Source organism: Myiozetetes cayanensis, unplaced genomic scaffold (assembly GCF_022539395.1).
Source record: "Myiozetetes cayanensis isolate MyiCay16 unplaced genomic scaffold, myiCay2020 scf18, whole genome shotgun sequence".
NCBI classification, from domain to species: Eukaryota; Metazoa; Chordata; class Aves; order Passeriformes; family Tyrannidae; genus Myiozetetes; species Myiozetetes cayanensis.
This window is the reverse complement of record NW_026087389.1, coordinates 17,407,459-17,433,661: the sequence shown is the minus strand read 5'-3', so window position 1 is coordinate 17,433,661 and position 26,203 is coordinate 17,407,459. Positions and strand designations below refer to the sequence as shown.

Genomic DNA, 26,203 nt, shown 5'->3' with positions numbered 1-26,203 from the left:
CTTCACCTTCTTTAGGGTTTACTTTTGCTGCCATGTTGCTACTTGGCCACTCTTTTCCTCTGGAAGTCACTCAGATCCTTTCAGGCTCTTGGTTGGTCTCTGGTTACCTACAAATTTTCTGCCTCATCCTTTATTTACCTTTTTGATAGTAAACTTTGTAAGCAGTGAACCTTTTGTGGGACATTAAGGACTTGAATTTTTTAACTAGATAAGAGAGGGCATTTATTTCAAACCCTCACTTTCTCCTTGCACCATGGGTTGTTGTTGCCAAAGCCTTGTCCCTCTGGGGTTATGAGCTGTTCTTGTGGTACTGTAAGGCAGGTGACCTGTTGTTAAGGTTGGTATTTGCTAAGAAAGGCACTTCTTAGAAACATCTCCAGAAGGCAGGAGTGGAAGGATTCTTGGTGACCTTCAGATTCAGGGGTTTATGTTTTGTTTTTTTATTCTACCTCGAAGTGATGGACGGAATTTCAGTTTGCAAAAACTGTTCTCCAGGGAAAGCCTCCCCTGGTGTGCCCTCCCTCCCCTCTGCACGTGGCTTTGGGTCTCAACAGCTTGGTGGTGCTGACAAAATATGAAATACAAGGAGACCAAGCAGATGGCAAAAAACCCCAGATATTAGACTCGATGTTTCCTGTGTAACGTATGTAGGAAGGTGGTAAAAGGCTTGAGGGACTGGGAAATGATTCATTTCTTTGTAGTATTTTCTTCTGCAAGTAGTCTGTGCCATTTCCCATAACTGCTTCAAATGCAGTACTGGATTTCTAACTTTGTGCAGTGATAAATGATCTGTAAGGTTTGTAGATTTGGGAAAAGGAAGACCAGAGGAAATATCCAGGGAAGAGTCAGGAAGGTGCTTCGTTACAGTCTCTGCATGAGCTGCCATGGGATCGATTACACCAATGCAGGTATTCTGTAAGTTTATTTAATTTATTTTGAATCCCAATAGCAAATATACACTAAATATATCAAATATCCATTTTATACAGTACTGTCAGTATTGAGAGTTCTGTGGCTGCCCTGCACAGGAGGGTCAGGGCAGTGAGTTCCAGCTGCTTGCGGTCGGCACTTGTAAGGGACTTACAGTGGGAGGGATTCTAAACCCGCGTGCTGTCAGAATATGGAAGAGGAGAAAATAAACTGAAAAACACGATTACAGTTCTTATAGATAAGAGAAAATGTTTGTGCTGGCCTAAAGGGAGTTTAATAGTCATTCCTATTAAGCTTGAAGCGTATGATAAATCTCGAATCCTACTTTTTAATGTTCAGGCTGCGTCAAATTCTGTGGAGAGTAAAACATGGAAGGACATTTTCCTCTTAAAGTTGCAAGAGAAAATTACCAAAAACTTTTCGAGGCTTTTTGTCTGTTCATCATGTGAAACCTGCCTATATCTCACTTAATAGATTATAAAAATATATTCTAGCTTAGAGACAGCGACCTGACAATACCATATCTTTTTATTGCATCTCTGCTCATTATCGAAAATGGCACAAGAAGTTGTCCTTGAAGTCTGATAATTTTTTTTTGCAATTTTTCTTACAATACTTTGGGAGAGGAAAAGGTCCTTACTGTGGAAAAAGTCACTTCCACGTGACTTTTAGAATTGATTTGAAGGAAAGAATACATCAAAACTATGTGGTTTAAGGAGAGAATTTAACATCTACAATAGGAAACATCAAATACAGTTTCCAGTTCCACTTCCAAGAGTTCTTCTGTAAGATATAAAGACTTCTGTTTAAATTATCCAAACGTAGGTTGAACATTGTCAAATCATACAATGGATCCTACTTAACATACTGTTTCTAATTAATTACCTCTGACATAGCAAATACTTTGTAAACGGTTAAATAGTGTAAAATCGGCATTTTTTTGCTGCAAATTTCAAGTATTGGAGAACTGCTTTGGCCAGGTTGCTGTTGGAAGTGCCCAGCTGGGACATCACTTGAGGAAGTTGCCCAGCTGGACGCTGTTCCTGGCCAGGATGCAGCGGAAGGTGGAGGGCTGGACCTCCCAGTACTTGACGGGGTTGTTGAAGAGGCTGATGCCGCTGTACAGAGCCTTCTTCTTCCTCCGGCCCGTCGGGCAGAAATCGTTCACTCCCAGCTTGGCGATGTGGTTGGAGTGCAGGAACACCACCTGCAGGATGGGAGCAGCACATACAGTGTCAGTGTGCCCGTGGCATCTTTGTAAATCACCTCACTGCAGACCCTGGTGGTCACAGGAGTTAAAAATCCCTCTTAAAGGGTTCTTAAAAATCTTCCTCCTGTCACAGTGTCTCCCACAGGGAAAAGTCGTTGGAATTTTATCAGCATGTTCTCAGAGTAAATTGGATTCTGTTCTTAGGGAACTTTGTCCTAAAGTGTGATTTCATGTTCTTTTGTAGGGAGAATTATAACAATGCAGTATTATATTCTCCCAAATCTTCAGGGATTTAATAGATTTCATAAAGTAGCCTCGAGAACTTGGAGAGATTTGTTGGTATACTTATAGGAACAGATCAGTCCAATGCTGATGTAGCTTAAATTAGTAAATATAAGGGGTTGTAATAGTAAAGTTTCAAGTTTAAGTGAAATAATGTACAATGACAAAAGAATTCTTTGTATATCTAAATTCACTTACATTGTAAGTTGATATTTGCATTGGTTGTTTATATATATATATTTATCTCTATCTATCTGAAAGTATTTACCTGTAAGTGATATGAGAAGCACAAAGAAATTAAATTCAGAGAGGAAAGCTTTTGCCAAATAGCTTATTGTGTGCTCTGTCACTTGTGCATCTCTTCACGTGTCTCCAAGCTTTGTTCTGCTCAGGGTCCCAAGGTATATGTCATCTTATAAAATAGGTATGAATTTAATTTTAATTGCTATTCCAGAATTCAGGAAATAATCGTGTTTTGAAAGCATTTTCTTGCCAAATCTGTCTAGTTCTGAATACAAATTTTAAAATCTTAGCTCGTCATTTCATCCTTATAAACAGTTTACTTTGAATTTAAGACTTTTCAGTGTGGGAGTGGAAAAATTTCCACTCTGGGTTGCTAATATGGAAACTATGATAAATCTGTACCAAACTTTCTGGAAACATTTTCTGGGTATAGCACACTGTTGTCCTTTTTTTTTTTTTTCTTTTCCCTAGGAAGTATTCCTGCTGTTTGATTTTATATTTATTTCTTTAATAAGCATATGTGACTTCAGGTTTTCCTGGTTAGGAGAGTCAAGTCAAAATATATGTGGCAATTAATTAAGCCTTTTGGTTGTGACCTAATCAGTGTGGCAGAGTGAAAATCATGGAATCACTGGATCTTTCTGTTCAGTTCAGTGTCTGACCTGCAGGTATCTCAGTTCAGGTAATCCAGGAGGAACCTTCTTCAGCTTATTTTTTTCCAGGTGGATTTCACGGATACTTGGTATGTTGGCAAAACTTCCATTTTCCACATCTTTGATTTTATTATTCCCAAGGCCCAGCCTAGAAATTGTACAAGGAACATTTAATTAAAAGCTAATTGAGATTCACAACGGCTCTGAAGAGCATTCTTTATTTTTAAAGATTGGAGGACACAGGGATGAACATGGGGCAAGAAAAGAACAGGGAGAGCACGATGGAATCTTCCCTCTGATAGGAACAACAACACAACTGAGCTAACAAATATTTTTTACTTCTTAATTTAATTTCCACTTTAAGGAGATTAGCTCTCATCTGATGTCAGTCTGATGTGAGCAATTGTTCAGTTTTACATGCAGTTTTTCTGATTATAGTTACAAGAGTTCAAATGGTGAATAGCATTCAAGCTGTCTGTGAAATAAATCATACCCTTCTATCAAGCAGTAGAGCCACAAAGTGTGGTCACAATAATACAAAGTGCTGTTCTAAGAAACAACCAAATAACAAGCTTTTTTTAATATAGAGATTATTTCTAAAATAAGAAGTTTTTGGCTAAGCAGAACTACCTTCTTTCCTACTTTCAAATTTTCCTTAGTCAGATTTTTTGCTGTAAGACTTGAGCCTGCATTGCTGGAAGGTGGCAGAACAGGTGGAGATGTTCTTTCTGCCCATCCTACCATTCCCTTGTTCTCTGTTCTTACATGACTTATTCAGAAACTGAACTTGGTGTCTAAAGGTAGGTCAATAGTTCTTCTTTGACAGTGGTTTCTGTCAGCAAATCCCACATGCAGTGCTGCTCAGCTGAATTATCAGAGGTCTTAACTGAGCTTTAGAGAGAACTCCCTTTTCTAGTCCCCCATCAGTGATATTAAGAAACAGCCATTTTTCCTTAAATCCCATCACATTTGGGAACAGTTAGCAAATTGTGTCCTTTACCAGCTACTGCATTTATGAGAATAAATTTATAAGAATGATAAGAAGTTATGCTGGTTATATTTTGTGATCACCTGCTGTTTTTATCCTACTTTCGTACTGCAAACTGTAGGCAAAAATCATGTAATAACAAGGCTAATGTGGTTTTTGGATTTGTTTGGTTTTTTTAAGCTTGGTCTTATTTACAGCAATTCTTACTAAAACACTTAAAACTTTTAATTCTCTTTTCTGCCATTAGCAAGAGAAGTCTTTAAATCGAGCTGCTGCCAAGTGGGACTTTTTATCAAATAAAAGCCTTCTGGATGGGAGTGGTACCTTTGAAGATCTTTGTAACGGTTGAAATCCTCAACTTCAATTCCTGTGATCTTATTGTCATCTAAATGAAGCTCCAGGAGACTGGAGGGCAAATCTGATGGAAAACAAATGCACAGTGTGAGGAAAACGAACCAATTTATTTTTTTATTGGAATATTTATTATGTTCCAAACAGCTTCTTTCCTTTGTGTTTAGAACTGGGTGAGGAATCTTGGGAAGGTTATGTGCATCAAAGAAATGGGTATTAGGTGTTACTACGGTAATTAAAAAAAAAGCAACATAATTTGCTTTAAAACAGTAACTTTAAAAGAAAAAAAATAGGATGTGAAAGTGCATATACTGATTTTAAGATTTCAGTTCCAGAATTTGGTATTTTTCCCGGCTTCCTTCATGACAGCTCTCAGTACTTCTGGTTAACTTGCCAAAGATGGAAATTGTATGTTATGTGCAGTTATCTCAGAGCTGGTGGTCAAACCACTACTCCTGTGGAACCAGGGAGAGCTTTCTGAAGACCTGCCATTTTTTCTCCGTGGTGTAACAATTGTGCTGCTTCAGCTGCTGGGATTGATCTGGGAGGAATCTTTAGGAATCCTCACAGCTGAATTTGATGGACTCTTTCCCACGCCAGAATATTTTGTGTTTCTAAAACCTCCACACCCAGAATTGCCAACGAACGGACCAGCAGGTGGTGAACCTTTCCCCTGTGTGTTTTTAGGGACGGCAAAGGAAGATCATCCCAAGTGTGAATTCCTCTTTGCTGATCTCAGGCTCAGTTTTGCAGCCTCTGTCTAGAGGGCACCCGACACCCAGCAATCCCCGTTCCTCACGGGCTGGGAGAGCGCTGCTCCCACCAGGAATGGGCTGAATTCCCAGCCTGCCCGAGTTCCAGCTGGCGCTCTCCGGTGTGTGTTTGTTTGTTTGTTTGTTTGGGCTCCTTCCCAGTTTGCATTCCAGTTCCCAGCTCCACGTGCTGCTGGTGTCCGAGTTACACCACGGAGAGGGAAGAGCAGCCCCCCTGCCCATCGCAGAGTTTGGGTACATTTTGTGTTACGTTTGTTAAATTTCTGTGCCATTATAATAGCTGCAGATGGGAGGATGTACAGACTTAGTTTCCACTTGTGGTGAATGAGTTCACTGTGAAACACTGTAGGTTTTGATTTGTTTATGTATCTCACACCACATATTAGACCTCATGCTGTGTTTCCCCTTATAGGAGATTCCTCTACAACAAAGACAAAATTGGAATAATTTTATGGGTTTTTTTGTGCTAAGTGACAAGAGATGGCGTTATGATGATACTAGAGGAATGTTTTGGGGTGTTTTTGTGTTAGGGAGCAGCCAGGTGGTTTCTGATCTTCAAGTTATCTGAACAATTGGGGTGAGTTGGTTTTGGTTGTTTTGGGGTTTTTGTTTTAGTGTTCACTTCTACAGTGATGCTTCTGCACACACACATATATATGTATTATGAATTCAGTAATTATATAGATGCTTAAGCATTTTATTTAGGAGTATACTGGTATAAATAAAATAGGAAAGGTAAACCCTACCTTTAGGAATTGAAGTTAACTTGGCTTCTGCAATTCTTATATGGTAGATATTTACTCCTTCGAAAGCCCCTGGCTCTATTCCATCGTTGTTCAGAGGATTTGCACTCATTTCTGTCCAAGGGGGGGAAAGAAAAGCATTTATGGCTTTGGAATTTTGTGAACTAATTTTATTTGTGACTTCTGATGATGTTCTAAGCACGAGTTAATATTTAGCTTGCATTGCCTCTTCTGAGGGGTGGCAGTCACAGCTCTCAGGCAATTTAGGATGTTTAACTTGGCTTGCAGGGTTACCCAAACCTTGACTTATGTAGCTACTTCACAGAGAATTTAAATTGGGAAAGGTATTTCCCACAGCATGGGAATATCTCTTTGAGAGGAAATTGTACCTTGGGCTGAAAATTTTACATAGTAGAAATGTTTGATAAAGACATTTTTGGGAAAGTTTTCTGTTCTACTCAAGGGGACTTACCTAAAACATGCAGAGACTTCATTCCTTTAAATACGTCCTTGGGGATTTTCTTGACCTTGTTAGCATGAATTCTGAGCTCTGCCAAAGTTCTGGGCAGATTTGTTGGGATCTCAGTCAGCTGGTTGTGGGACAGGTACAGTCGTCGGAGCCTCTTTGTGTGTTCAAAGGCTTTGGGATGGATCTTGTAGATTTTGTTGTTGTTCAAAGCCAGTGCCTGGGAGACATGGGAAGAGCAGTAGAAAGGTTTTTTTTTAAATATATATATGTAGGAAAGTTATGACTATGAATTTTAAGCCATGAATTTGATATATAATTTAACAATTATTTAAAATATTTCGTTTTTCCATCATACCAAACTTTAGCACTTTGGGCATTACAGTTGCTTGTGGAAAAACAAAATAGAACCTGAAAGCTGGAGCATCATCTGGAAGGCAGAGAAAAACTAGTCAGAGCTGGCAAGGTGCCAATGGATTCTAAGAACTGGCAAAACAATATGTTTGTATTCAAATATTGTAAGGGAATTTAGGGTGTTATATACTTTGTTGTTCCTTAATGCAGACAATTTCTCAAAACTAAGAACTTCATCTTTTATTTCCGGATAACTCAGCAAGATAAAAGTCAGGCTTTTAGTCTGTGTTTCTTAGATGTTCATGTCTCTATATGACACATGAATTTTTTATGTTATTTGCCATAGTTTTCCCACTTCTGGGAATTTAAGTCTCTCTCTTCTGTACTGTGCACTAATCCTTTTTGGGGCAGTTTTTTGTTCTTCTTTGCTGTGTGTTATCAGAGAACTTGTAATGAGTTACTACAGACAACAAAATATGAGTTATCCAAAATCATTTCCATGTCAAATCACATCCCTGCCTTTCCATACTCAGACTATTCATTTTTGTTCCTTTTTTACTTCTTGGAGCTGTTGGTAATTCATCTCCTCTCAGGAATTGTTGGGGTGGGGTGGGGAAGAAGTAGAGCAAACCAGAATTAATCTCTTTTTCCAGAAAAAAATGAGGTTAGCCTAAGGAAATAAACAGGAAATGCTCCTTCCTAATCCAAGCTGCCATCTGTGCCTTTGCTAAGTAGACCCCAAGACTCAACCAAGTTGTACAAAGTAAACTTTGATCTCGGGAGAAAAGTCCTTCAGCCTGGCCACAAATGAACTGGGGAGAGAAAAAGCAAAGCAGCTCAGTTATCACATAATTAAGTGGTGACTCTGATATGTAATGTGGTGATGGCTGATGGATTCCAGTGACTTCCTCAGGCACTGGAGTTTAGTTCCTGTAAGATCTTTTATACAGAATATAAACCCCAGTTTGTGTGTTTGCCCCTCCCTTGGTGAGGCCCTTCTGTACCCCCGAGACAAGGGGAGTGGGAACCGTTTTGTTGCCAGCTGTGAATTTATGTGATTCTTCTTTTGTCTGCCCTGGCTGACACCATAATAATTAACAGGCTCGTTCAGGAACATTTAGATCTGGTAAATTTTCACATCTTGCTCAGAAACCTGTGCCAGTGCCTCTCCATCCTCACAGGGAAGGATTTCTCCTTAATGTATTAGGATTGTTCTTATGTTGGTTTATTGTGTGTTTCATGTCTTTCTAACTGTTGTTAGTTTGTTGTAGGTTGTGTGATGGATTTGTCATTTTTACAGTGAAAATCTCGAAGTTGTCAATATTTGTTGATACTGGATCTAGAGTGACTTGTCATAGAAATAAATATTCTAAAGCAGATTTAACTTTCCAGTCCTCTGAGACTCTTGTTTCCTCTCATAATAAAACAGTAACATTGTGTACTGTAAATATCTGGATTTATTTTATTTGCCAGTGATACTTGTTTCAAAGCCTGTCGCTATGTGCTTATGTAAGCATGCTAAAAAATTAGTAGTAAATCCCCTGACTTTTCAGTAATTCAATGTTGGTCCATTTTCTGTTCAGGTCAATTGGGTTTGTAACAAGTTTCAGTGGTGTGCGTGTTAATTTTATGTTCTGTGCTTTTGAAAATACCCTCAGAAATCACCACTATAGTTCTACTGTGAGAACTAATGGTGTTTTCCAGCTAAGCAGATAAAAAAAGGAGCTCTTGTTTTGCAGCCTTTAAAATATAAGGAACGTTTGTGTGCACATTAAGGACCGAAAAATCTTGCGAATCTTTTTGGTGAGATGCACATGGGACATTGTCTGGGTGTGGTAGAAAGCAGTTCTTACAACTCAAAAAGCTCTTTGCTTCTCACCACGTGGGAGTAGTCAGATACACAGGCATCAGACTGTACTTTTATCTCTACCATGAGAGAAGGAAAATACCATTTTAGTGTTTTGGAAGTATGGAAGTATTTCAGATTGCTAAATAAGATTTCCAAGTCGGGAAGCAGCAGCTCACGTACGTAGAGCGATGTGAGCCCTCGCAGGTCGTTTTCCTTGACCTCTTTAATTCTGTTGTTCTGGAGGTCGATCATCCGAGTGTCTGGGGGGATGTTGCGAGGAATTGATGTCAGACCTGTGGAAGTGAAACAGAACAGAGATGTTGTGTGCCTGGATACGCTGAACAGCAAAACACAATGAGGTGGTTGATGGTTGTGGTGGGAAAGAAAACGTGAACAGCCACAGAGCAAAGGGCAGAACGGGGATTTTTGGTAATGGGAGGAATTAATGATGTAAGGATGTACCAAAGGCGTGTGTGGATAGTTTTGGGAGGAGCTGCTGCTGCCCCTGATGATGACAGCCTGAATAGGGGTTGCTCCCTGTTCAGTTACAAACCCACTGCAGTTCAGGCCATCTGAGATCCTGAACCAGCACAAAAGCCTTAGCAGGGGCAGTAACTTCCTTTTCAGTGGAAATGCTGATGCACGAAATGCTGTGCAGTTTATTAGCAATTATTCCATAATTAATAGGCTGCAGTTAAAGATGAAGTCTATTAATATGATTTTTTCCTATGTGTGAACTGTAAAGCAGTTTGCAATCTGCAGACCAGATGCAATAACCACCGTTTGCTGCTGTCAGCAAAAGTTTATTTGGATTCCTTAACAATGACACATTTAAAAACCCCAGCAGTTTCTGTATGGACTCAGTGTTCCTAAGCCATGAGCAGTGCAGGGTGACGTTCAGGATGGTGGCAGGGCTGCAGTGAGAACAGATGTCATTGTCCCTGTGCTCGTGGCGGGATCACAGCCTGTGATTGCCTGGAATCATGGGAAAACTTCAGTGAGCACTAATTCAAATTGGACCAATTAATAATGAATTCCTAGTTAGGGACTGGGATGTACCTGCAGCAGGGACAGGAGCAGCTTTGCCTTTGGCTAAAGTGGTACCAGTGATGAGCGCTTGAGTGGAGTGAAGTTTGTGTCCCACTTATGTGCTCACATTAAATGTCCTTGTGGTTTGTTTTTCTTTGTTTTCCTGTCATTTGACCTGTTGTTCTGTAGTTATGAATGAAATACTTCTTTTCTGAGAGAGGGGACCAATAGTTAATCTATTTCGAACAAAACACACAGCAAATGTTTGTGCTCCCCTGCTTGGATAGAGCATCATGCAAGTAAAAAAAAAAAACACCCAAAAAAACCCCACCACAGTAGAAAGTGTAATATAAAATGTAAATAGAAGCATTTTCCCGTTCTGTGATTGTTCTCTTAGTGGATAAAAAGCTGTACAGGTTATCATGTACTTTCCCTGATCAGTTAAACACTTTTACAGTTGTTTGTTACATATTTTAAATGCCTTTCCATGCCCTGTTGTTATCCAGAGAAGTCATTTGTAATGGAAAGTGGCTGTAGCAGCTTTTCCAGTTTTTCTAAGCTGGTGAACATGGACTGGGAAAACATTCACGTTGCAAAAAGTGCTGGACACAAATTAGATATGGTTTGCAATCCTAATGGAAAACATGTTAAGCTCCTTTTGAAAATTATTAATATGGGAATACGGGAATGTGTGCAATTTATGGAGCTGTAGAATTCATCTTTTAAAAGGCAAATCCTCCAAAGGGGAGTCCAGTGGAGAACATTCTTACCTAGGTCAGAGCAGTGGACAACCCTCACATAGCACTGGCATCCAAAGGGGCACGTTGGGAACAGATCAAAAGGAATTAGTGGCATGATGGGTTCAGTGGTTGGAAATAGAGAATTGTCGTCATCGTCGTCATCGTCGTCGTCTTCCATGTCTTGGAGCATCATGTTCTTCAGTGTGAAATACGAAGGTCCTGTGAGAGATTTGGCAGAGCACAAAGCCAAGAAGAGAAGGAGAGTATATTCCTTCATATCCTCTTAATCAGGACAACCAACCTGGAAAGGGAAAGTAAACAAACAAAACCCCACGAGAATTAGTGAATATGAAAGAGCAAATAGAGGCATTGACCTATTTATTTCACTCACTGCAACAGTCTCTGGTCCTGAAAAATGGTCTGTTGTGAATATTGAGGATTAGTTAGTGTATGAGGGATTAAGAATATAAAAATAGTCTTTAAAATATGAATCATCACCATAAAATTACATGCAGTAATATTAACTTAAATTCATTAGAGATTAATGTAATATCAAAATTTTTAATTGAGTTTTACAAATAATATCATTTGCTTCAAGCTCTGAAGTGTAATTTTTGTAGTACACTTTACTAGAACTCGGAATGAAATAAATCCTATTTCTTCTTGATGCAAAAGCACTTTTAATGTGGTAAGTGGGCATATGTTACATTGCTTGTAAAAGTGGGAAATACTTGATTACCAATGCATAAAATACACTCAGCAGGATACTTCCTAAACACTTGGTATTCGACTCCCTAAACGCTTCTAATTGAACTCTTTCTATTCTAATCTGGGCAGACAGTGTTTTCACTCCTGACAGCAGCTTTTCCCATGTTGCAGTCCTTTGTTTATTATTTCCACTGATAGAAGTTCCCCTCTGCATGCAGCACGTTTCATAGAATCCTGGAATCCCAGAATGGTTTGGGTTGGAAAGGACCTGAAAGATCATCCAGTTCCACCCCCTGCCATGGGCAGGGACACCTTCCACTATCCCAGGTTGCTCCAAGCCCCATCCAAGCTGGCCTTGGACACTTCCAGGGATGGGGCAGCCACAGCTTCTCTGGGCAACCTGTGCCAGGGCCTCACCACTCTCTGAGAAAAGTATTTCTTCTTGGATCCACCTTCCAAGTAGAAAACATCCATGTCAGACAGCTACAATTATTTTTTCCTCATGTTCTTGAGAAGTACAAGTCACGAAGAACTTAAAAATAGATTTGTCTTTGGAAAAATAGAATAGAGTTGGAAGGGAGGATCATCGAGTCCAACTCTTGACCCTGCACAGGGTCACCCTCAGCAATCCCACCCTGTCCCTGAGGGTGTTGTCCAAACCCTCCTGGAGCTCTGGCAGCCTTGGGGCTGTGCCCACTGCCCTGGGGAGCCTGTTCAGTGCCACCCTCTGGGGGAAGAACCTTGCCCTGAGATCCAACCTGAGCCTGCCCTGACACAGCTCCAGCCATTCCCTGGGGGCTGTCCCTGGTCCCCACAGAACAGATCAGTCAGTGCTGCCCCTTGTGAGGATGTTGAAAACCCCCTTGAGCTCTGCCCTCAATCTCTTCCAGGCTGAACAAACCAAATGACCCCTGACCCAGTACAGCTGTTTACTCCATTTCCATCTGCTTCTCCCAGTTCTAATTTTACCAGGTTTATTTCTAGGCACACTTATTGGGAACACCGAGAGTCCAGTCCTAAACTGCAGTGTAGTGCATTACCTGAGTAATGATGATCAGTAATTCAAAGGTACTGATTTTTTTGGGGTATAGGTATTTTCTACATACTCCAGTTTTATTCTGAAGATGATTTTTCTGGACCAAATGCTCCTACAAAACTAGTCTAGGGGAAAATGGAGATAGTAAGAATTGCCACGGGATGTTTTGCAGCTCTGAGAAAATGCTGTAAATTCTGCCCCCAGCTTGACATTGTTTCCCTCCAAAGCCCAGTTCCAGAAGTCATTTGGGTCTGACAAAACATGCTCCACAAACCCAGAGGGGCTGCTGTAAATTTTAATGTGTATATCCTGTTTATAAAAAATTTTCTATTTAGAATATCATAGACCTCTTTAGGGAAATACTAAAAGGATGTCAATTTTTGTCTGATCACCTAATTAAATGCTTGATGATCTGTTTATAGCTGAAAAATGGCTTTTTGTGGGCATTTTGTCATTGGTCCTCAGTTACAGGAGAACTGAGTGTGCTGGTCTGTACAGGAGTGTTGGCTTATTCCAAACTCTGAGGTTTTGGCTGAATTGGTTTTTTTTCTGTGCAAAGTCCTTTTGCTGTTCCTTGGGTATGGTTTGTAACAGCATTAAATGCAGTGCACTGCATGCATTGCTGCTGCTGTAACTGTGTCTGTTTGAGGGTGTTTAAAAAGGAAAAAAGATAATTGTTCAGATTACTTAAAAAGAATGCTGTGACTTCTTTCCCCCAAATATGTGTCTGAAAACAAGCACAATATACTTAGTAACTTGCAGGTAAGCCACATGTAACTGTAAGTTTAATATTTCCATAATATCCAGGTGCCTGCTCTTTCTAGTGGTGCCTTTACTTTTATTGATTTACCAACCTCCTGAAAGAATCTTCACAGGGGTTTTTCCCATATGTTTTCCTTGCTATTCAAAAAAATGTTCTCTTTCAATGCTCCCAGAAAGGGTTTGATGGTGGTTCTTGCAATCCCATACAATGTGTGTGTCCTTGGAAGAATCTTTGAATGTAAGCAGTGCTGGGGAGAAGGTGTGGAACCTCCTTTCCAGAAAATCGTGGTCATTTCTGGCTGTTCACCTTTGGAACGCTTGGCCTTTTCAATCTTGCATTTCAGCTTCAGAAAACAGTTAAAATCTCCAGCACTTTAGTCATACCATTAATTAGGAGATGAGGAGTTTGAAGACTTTCAGAGTTCCAAGTTCTCCTTGTTCTTGGAAAAGTGGTTTGATGACTGAGGTTGCCCAGATGGGATCTCAGGCTGGTTTTTCTTCCTTGGCTGCTTCGCTATTAAGTGACAAAAATCCTGTGCTTTATTCAGTGATGTTGTAGCACTTCCACATGTAGGATATCAAGCTTCATAGGGTAATCAAGTTTCAGAACATTTATTTTCCAGGACCTTGTTGACTTTTACTTGTGAGAGGCACTGGATGTATAGTTTTACCGTATCTAAAAGATAATCTTGTGCGTGTGTTCCTGAAATGCCCTTTTGGATCTGGTGCTGGGAAGCTGTCTTAGGAAACAACTTAAAAATCTGTTCCCACACTTGCATCTGTAGCAAATGGATTCCATATTTCCTACCAGATATCCAAAATCTGTGATTTCAAGCTATTAGATCGAGGCTGTGATTGGAGTAGTGGCCAATTTGAACTCTTGAAAAACATGTGTTGCTCCCAACCACTTCTAGAACAGTAGATTTGAAATATATCACTGATGACATATATTGGTCCTGTGGGTTAAATCTCTTGAAAACTAGTCCCTTTGCAGAAGGAAGCCTAAGTTGTTGTGGTTTTTTTTGTTTTGGTTTTTTTTTAAGGAAAGGTTAAAAATCCTTTCTTTGTCTTCCTATTTTGCCATTAGGAAATCCTTATTATGTTTGTAGTTAGGGGTGATAATCAAGCTTGACTCCAGGTTTGCATTGGCCAAAGAACTACTAAAAAATGGTTCCCAAAGAACTGAGTTCTATGGATGTTTTTAAAATATCTTTTCGTGGCTGAAGTTTTGAGGTTCCCAGTAAACAGATGCTGACACATCTCTGTAGGAATGCTCTGACTCTGCAGCTCATCTCAAAGAACTCACACAAACCTTCTGCATGCTTAAACTTCAGAATTAAAAGAAAATGCAAGCCTAAAATCCGAGATCCCGGTGATCTTGCTGGAAATCCTTACCTTATTTTATCCTGGGAATTTTATGAAATCCTGTTTTGGAAGGTACAGGCCCAGCTGTGCTAAAGCTCCCCTGCTGCCCCTTGAGAGCCACTCTGCTCCCAGGTACCTCCAGCCCTTCCACTCAGGCCGTTCACTGAGCTGATTGAACTCACTGAACTGGCATAAAACTCACCTGAGCACCAAAAAAAACCCCAGGTCGTTCTTGGTGGGTGAACAGACTGAGTGTGGAGCCAGCACAAAGGAATGGGTGGAACAACCTGGTGTAGGGGGTTGGAACTTTAGGCAGCAAGAGAAGGAATAAGGAGAGGTGGAACAGCCATTCCTGACATACAACAGCCTAACAGGTTGTGTTGCTTGGACAAAGCCTGGCCTTGTCCATTCTCAGTTTTTGCAGCCCAGAGCATTGAGCTGAGGAAGATTGTGGTGAATTCAGGCTTCACTGCCCCTTCTTTATCACAATCCTACTTATCTTCCAGCTCAAAAAGCTGCTGAGTAGCATCTTCCCACTGGAACAGGAGCTGCCCCAAGGTGAGGTGACTGCATGTGGACAGTGCACTTCACCTGGAGAGATGCTGGAAGGCTGACTCGCTGTCCTGAAGTGTGTAACAATCCTAAAATCACCCAACTGAGCATTTGGGACACACTCATCCTCACTAGTGTGGTCATCTTTCCCAAACTCTTGTTGCTAAACAGCTCATAGAGCTCAGGCACTTCTCATGCTGTTTAGTTGTGATGTATAACTCATGAAATGCAGGTGGTATCACACTATAACTAAACAGGATTAAAACCTTTGAGAGGCTGTGTGGGAAATTCCCACGTAAGTTTGCAGTGGTTCTGTGATGTGAAAATTCTACCCATGAGTTATGGGAAGAAAGAAAAACCCTTTCTGTGAGGACCAGGAGTTGTGTATTTAGTGTGGGATGAGTGCATTAAAAAAACCCAACAACAAATAAACCTTGGGAGTTACATGCCAGCCCTACAGCGTGTGGCATTTGTTGTCACAGCAGTTAGGGCACCGAGGAGTTAATACATAACATTTTAAGACTTTAAAAAGACTCTAAATCATGTTTAGAAATCACTTCTGTTCCCGGTGTTCAGGGACCAGTTTCCTCTGTCATTGTTTCTGAAAAGGAAATGTTTAAATGACCCAGTGGTGGTCTTTGCAGAGGCAAAGAAAAGTCTCTGTGTTCATTAATAACACAAATCATTGCTCTGTGCACAGATTTTGTCCAAAGAAAGGCAACACCATCGCTGTTTTGAAATCTATATTTAAAAATAGTTCTGGTTCTATTAGTCATTGTCCCATTCCAGAAATAAAAGGAGTTTATGTTTAACTCTGTCTACTCCATTGATTTACTTAAATTGATTAAGAAAAACAGGAGGAAGTTTTTTTTGTTAGTGAGATTAGTGAAGAAATGTTTCTGTTGCCAGAAGTAGTCCAATATTGAAGTTAAGTAGTGATAATTAATTGGATGTTTACAAAATAAGTGGTGTTTACAGACTATTTACTTTTTATGGAAAACTGCTTGACTCTTGTTACTGAGTATGATCCATGAGCATTTTTAGGTTGTAGTTCATCTACAGTTTACTCTTTCATGGGTTGTTTTTAATTACTTTGCTGATAGGTACTTAAAAAAAACCCCACCAACTTGAATACCAACTTACAGAAAGTTAATACAGAGTTGTAACTATGAGAACTGCTGTCACTGTAGGGTAGATTTTCACAGATTGTTATAACTGAGAAAAGTTATTGTCAGTTGTAACATCTTTCTGACGAGTCTTTAATAGTTAAATAACTCACTGTAGCTCTTTTTGTTTTGCAGCTCAGCTGTAGTACACACAGAATTATTTCAACTGCAAAGTAAATCTTCATATGTTCCATTAAAAAAAAAATGTACTGTAAATTACCTGACATTGTTAATCTGCACATAGTGACTGTTGCTTAACTCTTTAGTGCTATTTATATAAAACAGGTATTCAAAGTGGACATACCTTGCAAGTCTGGGAGTTCTTCCAGAAGCTCTGTGATAATCCACCTGAGCTCTGTATGTCCAGTTATTTCATATTAAATTAAAAAAAAAAAAATAAAAACAGAGAAAAAGGAAGTTAGACTGAGTTCTGTGAATTGGAAAGTAAATAAAAAGAAAAAAAGTCCACTTGCAAACTCCTTGGTCCTGCTGGCACCGTGGGTGATACCAGAGTAAAGTGCTGCCTCAGATTAGCCCATCTTAGTACTGAAGGATGATATTAAGACGCCTTGTTACCACTCATATGTTTTTCATCACTGCCTGTATTGGAGCCAAAACTTCTGGCTTAACTCTAGACGTCTAGTGGAAGACTTTATAAAACCTGTAGTTTAATAATAGTTGACATCAGGCCATTGGAAGTACAGTGAGGTCCATTTCAGGTCATCCCCGCTGTGGAATTACAATTATTTATGATTTCGTTAGCCATTAGTCTTTAAAAAGTGTGACTTGAATGGGAGTATAAAACCATAGCCAGTGGCAGAGTAAACCAGTAGCCTGCAGTGATCAGAATGTTGCCAAAGCTTTCTAAAGTTATAAAATTAGGATTTATTGTGTAGTTATGTGTAAATTTTACCTCTGCTTTCAGCTGACAGCCTCCTGGCTGGGGAGGGCGATTCAGGAACGTGAACTGTAGATCAGACTTTTTAGTCAATATAGCCAATTTCTGTCTCTTGTGTATGGGAAATAAAGCATATCTTTTATCTAAAACAGACAGTGTTTGCAGGGTTCTGTGATAAGGATCGAAGTTGTGGGCTGAAACTCAAGCCTTTGAGAATTTGCCCTGTTACAAAGTTGTGCTGACGTTCACATCACAATATTTAGAAACTGGGTTATTCTTTGTTTACCTTTTGTAGGCCCTGTTTACGTAAACTGCAGAAATGTCTGATTAATGGAGTTTACCTACAGCAAGTTTCAAAGGCAGCAAAACAGATTGTGTCTTTAAATTTACAATACATTATATCCAGTTCCGTGCACATCTGACTTCATCTGTTTCTTTAATTAGCTCCTTTCTATGTTAAAAGTCTGGTCTTGCTTTGGAAAAAAAAAAAAAAAAAAAAAAAAAGGGCATGGAAAATTTATTTGGGCTCTTTTTTTTTTTTTGTACTGTACATGGTGCTGTTTGCAAAATGCCTGTTCAAATTGCATAACAGTTATTTTGTCTACTGTTGCTTTCTTAAGGCATTAAAAAAAAAAAGATAGTATGCCAAAAATTAGAACTTTGGTGCTGTGATATCAGCCCAGACGAGGCTTGTGTTACCTGCAGCACTGCCTTTCTTTGCATGTGTTCCAGCTCCAGTAGCACAGATGGCTGATGGTGATAAAGAGTCTCCCTATCACTTTTCCCAAGGAGTAAAATTACAGTTTCAAAAGCAATCACATTCCCACATAGGAATCTGAGGCATGATCTCAAACTTCCTTGAAATCTCAAATTGCATATGTCTGCCTTCATGGAGACACCAAAGCTTCCCAAGCAAACACTCCCCTGTGCTTTGAATAGCTCGGTTTGGATGGCTTTTTTTGAGGAAATTAGTATTAAATTGCTGTTTTAAAAAAACCCTCCAACACTTTCTTGGCTATTCAGTCAAAGGGAGTGGGGCCTGAGGGTTGTAATATAAATGTGCTGGGCTCTTTTTTCCCTGCTTTCAGGAGCAAAGTGTTGAATCAGCAGTTCCAGCTGACCCTGGTTTGCAGCAAGGCTCCCTCTCAATTTTGGATGAATACTCGGGGTTTTTTTATTATTATTTTCTCCTTGCAGTTGATTCTGGTGGTAGGAACACATTCCTCTGTGCATAAAGTTTGTCAGAGCCAGTTACATAATGAAAGGGATACACACAGTGGTTGGATCTGGAAAAAATGTTCCAACCTTAAAATGGCTCATCCATATATTTTATGTGACATAGAGGATCAATATGGTAGAAATAAATGTTGCCTTGATGGTCTTTAATGAAAATGTTTAATGTTTCAAGACTTGGATCTAGTATTTTGATTGGAATGTAATCGTAATCTCGGATAAAATACCCAGAAATGACATTTTCAGGTCTCCTCTCTACCTGATTCTGAACTTTAGATGTTATGTCTTGATAGCAATACTAAAAACTAAACTAGGCCAGTGGTTCTCAATCTACTTTATGAGCCTGTTTTTTTATTTTTAATGCCATTAATTTATTTCCAACGTCTCACAGTGTTTTAATTCATGATGTTGGGGGCTTAATGAAAAGATACTCTCAAATAGTAGTCTGAGGGTATTTTCTTTGCAAGCCAATGTCTGTATATATTCCTATGACGTGTTTAAATAATTAACAATTATGAGGGTCAGACTGTTTGCTCACACCTTTTCAGTGATTTCTGTTTCCACCAGTGAAAGAATTGGTTGAAAGTTAGAATTCTACCTCAGCTGAAAATACCCCACAGTTTGTGGAGGTGAATTTCTTGGGCGATGACAGGAGTATATCCAGCACATGGTGGTTCACAACAGTGTCTCACTCTGGTGAAATAGGAAATGAAAAAGCATTCAGATGATGTTTTATATTGACTTTTTGTACTATCTGGTCAGTGACATAAAATGCTGCCTCGATTTCTGTGTTGAAAATGCCTGTATTTGTATCGCTCCCCATGCCTGAGGCAGCAAACATGTGCTGCCATATGCGGCTTGTGCTTACCCTGCAACCTAAGCTGGGCTTGTATATGTTTGTTATTCTAAGGCAAACGAAGCCCTCTCTCATTTTGCAGCAGTGTTTATAAATGTGGTTTACATAAAGTGATGAATCTGACATCAGCTGCACAAATCTGCCCTGGCCACTGCCCACCACATTTTAACGCCATGACCTATTCCTTTCGTGCTCGCAGCCGCTCCATGTGCGGAGCACTCACATACTTTGGTTCGAGCTCAGGTTTGGCTCTCCCCCAGCTGCTGGACCACACCACTGAGCCAGCTGAGTGCATCAAAACTGCTCTTCAGCTTCTGTGGTTCGTCTTGGTCCTTCAGTGTTTACGTGGAGATATGTTATAAAAAATCATTTTTATTTATTATCGTGCGCGGATCAACTTTTGCGTGTAAATAGAGGTGTGGTGGGTTTTTTTGCCTGTTTTTGGCAGCTGACTTAGAAACTGCAGCAAAATGTAGTTTCATTTTGCAGTCCAAGTCTTCAGTCCCTGATGTTTATTAGCAACAGAGCAGCATTGAAGGGCGGGTCAGAGCTCACAGTGAGAGGCTGTGGACAAAAAGAGCTGTAAATTCAAGCGTACGTGTCCATACATCTGTGTGATTGTCATGGATTGTCACGTGTTGTATGGATGCAAGGAGCTGGAATGACTGGAGACACAAAATAGTCACCTGAAGAAATATCTTATTTTTTTTCCTCCTTGCAGGGAGTTTGTGTTGCCTTTGGGCAGTAAGTTGTGTTCTGCATTAGGGTACAGATAAACACCAGTTTCTCTGTGTGGAAATGCCCATCTCAGAAGTCCCCAGGGAGCTTATTCCCACCTCAATGCTCTTCTCCCTGGTCCTGTAAAAAGGTTTATGCACCAAACCGGATCAGGAAACTGCTTTGCCTGATCAGTGAAGGTCCTGAAATAGTTTTGGTGTGTCTACAAGTCAATTATTAGTCTTGCTTGTGATGCTGCTCACAAGTTTGGATAATGTTAAATGGCATTTTTATGGAATATGGGTATTTATCTGCCTTAGAGACATTGGAAACACCAGACATTCTTTCATGGAAAATCAAACAGTAGTTAAAACGAAAAACTCTGCAACCAGTGCCAAACTACTGAATCACTCCAGCAATAAGTTCTAAAGGAAAGTTTTCTGTTCCGGAATACAAGCTGGACTGAGAACAACATTTCCTCATGGACTATCAGGGATTTACTCTGCCAGAGTTTAACAGTTCTTTAAAAAAAAACAAACCTTGATCACCTGCAAATGCTGATGTTTCCCTTTGTTTTAACAGTGTGAATAATATGGAAGTGTAAATGAATGCACTTTCTTACACTGTCTTTGGCTGGATTCATATTGTTCAGAACATTAAGGCAATGTTTAAAATGACAACTGTTATCAGTTTCCAGTGAGTTATTAGTTTAAAAAAGAAATAGAAGTGTGGCCTTCCAGTCCTTTGTATTCCAGGAAAAAAACACCTGAAATATTTAGAGTATGTTAGATTGAAAAAATAATTGAATTTATTCGTTATTATATTTTTCCCTAACTTTACTTACCCACAAAATTAATTATAATATAAGTTAGAAATTCAAAGAGCCAAAAGAAAATCACTTTGATTCAGTTTGTGATAGACAGTTAGAAATGAAAGCAGCAAATATCACATTTTTAAAATAGAAGTGCACACTTTGGTTAAATACTGTGTCCAGTGAAGAACCTGGGTCCTTAAATGTTTGCATGTGCTTTGAGCATCTCTCTTTTGTAGATGGAAAAAGTAACAAGATTCCTTGGAAGATCTCCAAACGCAATTTGTTTGCAAGTTTTGAAACACGCGATTCGTTGCTTTGGGATAATTGAAATTAAAGCATTCAGAATCATGACTAATAAAAAGAAGGATATTATTTCATTAGAGAAGTCATTTCCCTGCCATGCTAACTAACCCAGCCTGTGTTCAGATGTGTTTTGTCCCTGGGAATTTTGTGGGATGGTCTCATTTGTTTTCCATCATCACAACAGCAGGAACTCTGTCATGCAAGGTTGGGTCCAACCCTAAATACTCCCAGTAAATTAAGACTCTTCTGAAAAAGTCTGTTTTAATTATAGTTAACCACTGCAGGTACGGTTTTAATATTATTTTCTCATAACTATGCTACTATTAAATTATAGGTACTATGTAATCTATATTATATCTAAATCTTCTGCAGTTTAAAGCCATTCCCACCATCTGCCCATGTAAAAAGTTGTGTTACATCCTTTTTTTATGAAAAATGAAAGAAAGGAGAAGATGAAAACTTCTAAACTAAGCTAAAAGGCAGCGTAGAAACCCGCAGAGAGGTTCAAGTTCTTGGGCAGATACCCTAATGTACTATTTCTAAAGGTATTTGTTTGGAAACACTGGAGTGTGTTCCTTAAGGAGCTTTGCATTTTGCACTGCTTTTTATCATGGTCAGAAATTCACTGGATGACAGAAGCTGCTGTTACCACTCAGTGGAAATACTTCTGTAAATTGAAAGAAAACATATGTCATAATTGCATGTGCTGTGGAAAATGAGGTCTCTTTGGTAGGACAATTTGTAAAGCAGAGACTATTATTTGCTTCTTGAACACTGATTTCTACAAAGGGTAATTTCCATGGGGCTTGCCCACAGCACTGCAAAGGAGCTTTGACTTTAGAAAATAAATTCGCTCACTAATGGATAATTTATGTTGTTAAATAAGCAAACTGCAGCTTTGATAATTTCATGGACTCACAGAATCCTAGAGCGGTTTGGGCTGAAAGGGACCTTAAAAATCATCCAGTTCCAACCCCCTGCCATGGACATATGTCAGCAGATGATTCATACTGTGACTGTAATTTTGTTTCGTGGGTATTAGAATTTCTGTGTGTTTTCCAATTAATGTAAAAGATCTGCATCTCCTCATATAAAACCATGGGCTCTTCGTTGCTCAGAAGATGGGAAAGGTAAAAAGGAGAGTTAATCGCTGTTTCTTTCATTTAAGCTTTTACCAGAGGCTCTCAAAATAAAAACAGAATATAGATAATATGGATTAATTTGAACCCATCTGTTATCAAGAAATAGAGAGGATAATTATTTGCCCTCTTCCAACGCTAAAACTAAAGAAGCCAGTGGGTGGTAGGTTCAAACCAAAGGGAAATATTTCATCAAACATTCACAGTGGAGCTGTGGAAATGTGCAAGAAAGTGAAGTGGATTTTAATGTTTCATATAGACCCAAGAAATAATTGGTCTAATTGAAAGAGGAAAAGTCTTGCTTCCTGAATTCTTTGTTGTGGGAGCCAAACTGAGCTGGGAAAAAATGGAGAAAGAGTTTTCCCTGGAAGACTGGTAGTGAATAACCTTCACTGAGTAAATCCAGAACCTTCCTTCATTAGAGGGAAGCCAGAGATGTTTATGAAGAGCAGTCACTTAAAAGGGGGTATGAACCATGAAATGTTTGAGAGGGCCATCATATTCCCTATGACATTTTTTAAGGAGCTGAATGCTTGAGGATAAAACATAATGGCATAGGCAACTTTCAGGGGTTGGGAGAAATTGCTGTGAAAAAAACCCATTTAAGTACATTTTAATCCTTTTTCCTAATTTTAATCCTTTAAAAATACCATTACATAACTGGCTTAGAAGATTCTTGTCTGTGTTGATAGTGTTGCTGAAGATGTAATATTTCCACAGCTGTGTTCAGTATTACTCCTTTGAGAAAAATATCTGTCTTGTGGAAAAAATAAGTCAGCTTTTATGTATTGCTATGATATGAAAAGTTCCCACAGAGAAACATAGATTTGTTTTAGGGATCCTGCACAGAAAACCTACGGATTTCTGTGTATATATTCATAATGCTGCACACTTGGAATGCAAGTTCTTTTCTCTGAATTAACAGATCTGCTTCAAAGTACTTTGTAGGAAACAGTGTATTGTGAGCTGCTCTGAATAACTCAGTTTAGCAAAGATATGTTAATGTAAATAACCTAAGGTTAAAAATGTAAAGTTTGTCTTAAGTAACTGTGGGCAGATCTGCATCCTGTACAAAGACTTAAACAAAAGAGATGGAATTTCTACCAAATTACAGTCATTGTTTACTCAGTGGCTGTGGGAAGTTCCTTACATAACAGACTGTTGAAGAAATGACAAGGCAGATGTGGGTTTTTTTAAGATTAACATTTTAAATAATGCAACTGTGGATGCTTTAATTTACTTTAATTCTTAAATCCTTGGGGGGAAAAAACCTCCATTAGAATCAAACAGGACTGGTTTGGGGAATTCACTCAACTCTTGAGTACTTTTTTGTAGAGACTCCAGAGAATGTTTGTGTCCACTGTGATGGTAAACTCATAGGGAAGGGCATGAAGCACTAGGCAGGACAGCTGGTTGTACTGCACAACATTTCCCCAAGCTGAAAAAATTACCATTTCTGAATACAGAGCTTTGAATTCAATGCCCCAGAAAATCCTCATTGCCCATAGAAATAAAACTCCCAAGTGAAAATGAGTAAAAATGACTAATTTGAGTCACCGGGACTGTTGAGTTTTGGGGGTAGCCCTTTGGATTCCCAGGTGTAGGCATCAATGAAAGCCAGACCTGTAGGAAACACTGAAACCAGAAGCAAAGTTTGATTTGTGAGTGACTGAAACAGAATATTTTGTGTGTGAGGGCTCGTGTAACAGGACTCAGCTACAGCAGCAAGAGGTGAAGTTGTGCAAGTTGTCCTCAGCCCCCAGCCCACCTCGCTGTTCAGATGAGCTTCCCTTTGGATCTTACATTACCCTGGAACACTGCACTGGTGGGAATTTTGACTGGACATGACTGGAGGGGGGAGGCAAGTCCATGAAACTACAGAGCAATGACCAGCCTGTGTATGGGGAAACTTGAGGAACTGTGTTCACAGGCTGATAAAGGCTGCAAGTACTTCATGGAACGTGGGAGATGCTGTTCTGCACAGAATCCCTGTGGGGGGATTGCTGGGCTGTCTGTGCAGGGCCAGCAGTTGGACTCGATCCCTGTGGGTCCCTTTCAGCTCAGTCTGTGATTCTGTGATCCTTTTAAGACTGATCAAACATTATCCACTTGAAATAAGGACACTTATTGTGTGGAAAAGTGGACATTACAGTTCTAACAAACCTGTTGGTTTAGTTCTGCTTGACTGGGGTATTTCAGTGTCATAAAAGGGATGGTAATTTATCAGCAATTGGGTTTTGGTGTGGGCAAAATGTTCTATGCAGTACTTAGACTGTGTAAGTTCTGTCAGGGATGCACTGTGGTGTGTGAATGTGTTCCCAGAGGTAATTTAGTGACATAGTAGCTGTTGCATCTTCTTCATCTTGCATCATATAAAATGAAGTATTTTTATTAAAAGTTCCATTTGATGTTCTCTCTTCACACCTTAAACTAAAAAGTTAAAAAGTGTCAAGTCTTTATGGGTCTATCCCGATGGAATTTTAATGGAGAACAGGGTGCCTGTTAGCAAGGAACATTAGCTTTGTAATGAGACTTTGTAACTTGGATATTGGGAACGTTAAGTAGTATATTTCCATTGAATTTCATTATAGCACTTGCACCAAAATTGTTAAAATCACACTTGCAGGCACTGGAGTGGAGCTACTTGGTTTGTGACTTGATATAAAACTTATGAGCAGCGTGTTAATTTATTAGGAAAATAAAAAGTGAGGTTCATTTTGATCATATGGTCGTTTCCTAATGTGGAAAAGGAGATCTGTTTAATGCATTTTAGAGGTTTTGAACTGACGTCTTCTCTACTTTTAGACGGAAAAAAGTGTTCCAACATTTTTCCACAATACTTTGGGCTTTGAGACTGTACAGAAGTTGTTGACATCTTTAAATCAGAGCTCTTATTTCACATGTCTGCTGTTTTTTCCTCATTTAAAATGGTTTTCAGTGTGCCAAGAGAAGTAAAATTAGGGCCTTGAAATGGAGAGTTTGGGATTCGATGGTAAGAGAAGGGTCATGTTACTAAATATGCAATAGCTGCAGGGATCTCTTTTGTTCATTAGGAAATGGGAATGTGTGTCTGCTGAATTAGTCAGATATATTATTATTAAGTAGTCTTTTTACATGGTTGTTTATACCTTTTTCACTTTCCAAGAAGACAGTACGAGCGTTGTGCAGGTTTTGAGGGGAGGTTACACAGGTCACTGCTCTTTCTGGGCCACTAAAGCTTCAAATGCAGCCAAAACCAGCTTTTAAAGGAAGTGTCCTTAAAAACATGCACTCTTTCCAAAGTGTTGGCTTCACCTCTGTGGTTGGGACGTTCAACAGGATGGTCAGAGTATGGTTCTGACCCCCTTGAAGTGGTGATTTGACCCAAAGTTTGGCTTTCCAAAACCTGACTTCAGCAAGGAGTGGGAGCATGAAAGGTAACACGTTGGCATTGCACGTTCAGTGCTGCTTTGACATTGGTTGCTCGAGGCTGTAAATCCAAAGAGGATATAAGCAGGTCCCTGAGATTACATTTTTAGGTGCCTACACTTCCAAAATGAGTAGAGATTTGGAATTGTCCTAAGGAAGCTTCCAGAGCACCAGATATTGTATTGGACCTGCAATCTGCAGACTTGTTCTCTGCAAACAGGAAGTTACCAGAATTATTGAGTTAAATTATTTTGCCTGTATTTCTACTGTTTTACTGTCTGTAGTTTTGTCTGAAAACTGTATACATTGGAATATAAACATAGTACTTTAATTAGAACATGTTTTTTCATGAGAGTTTCAGCTGGTTAGCACTGGTATTACTATACAGCACAAACGATAAACTGTTTATTTTCTTGCTGTGATGCAGCTGTTTATAAAGCTGTGGCTTGAGAGAGATCTTCAAAGTTCATTGATTTCTTTCAGTAAAAGCATAACCAAGTTGTTGGTAAAGAAAAGATAAAATCCTGCTTGCCAGTTGTGATTTTTGTTCTTCCTGAATGCCAAGGGGTGTTTGCAGTAACATGTCTGGGGCATGTTCCAGAGCTGAAATTCAGAAATTGTATCAGCCACTCTCT

At 39.4% G+C, this 26,203-nt stretch overlaps 2 protein-coding genes across 2 annotated transcripts in view; one reads left to right on the top strand and one right to left on the bottom strand.

Moving 5' to 3' along the window:
- Positions 1-26,203, top strand: part of CENPP (centromere protein P) — a 117,800-nt gene that overhangs the window by 48,453 nt on the left and 43,144 nt on the right. The gene's annotated exons all lie outside the window — the stretch shown is intronic.
- ASPN (asporin) lies at positions 946-16,738 on the bottom strand. The gene is made up of 8 exons (XM_050312648.1): positions 16,505-16,738; positions 10,642-10,912; positions 9,023-9,135; positions 6,646-6,859; positions 6,177-6,287; positions 4,631-4,724; positions 3,328-3,466; positions 946-2,137 (listed from the first exon to the last, which is right to left on the bottom strand). Exons 2-8 carry the CDS (start codon positions 10,886-10,888, stop codon positions 1,940-1,942), a joined length of 1,116 nt encoding a protein of 371 aa, XP_050168605.1. The 5' UTR covers positions 10,889-10,912; positions 16,505-16,738; the 3' UTR covers positions 946-1,939.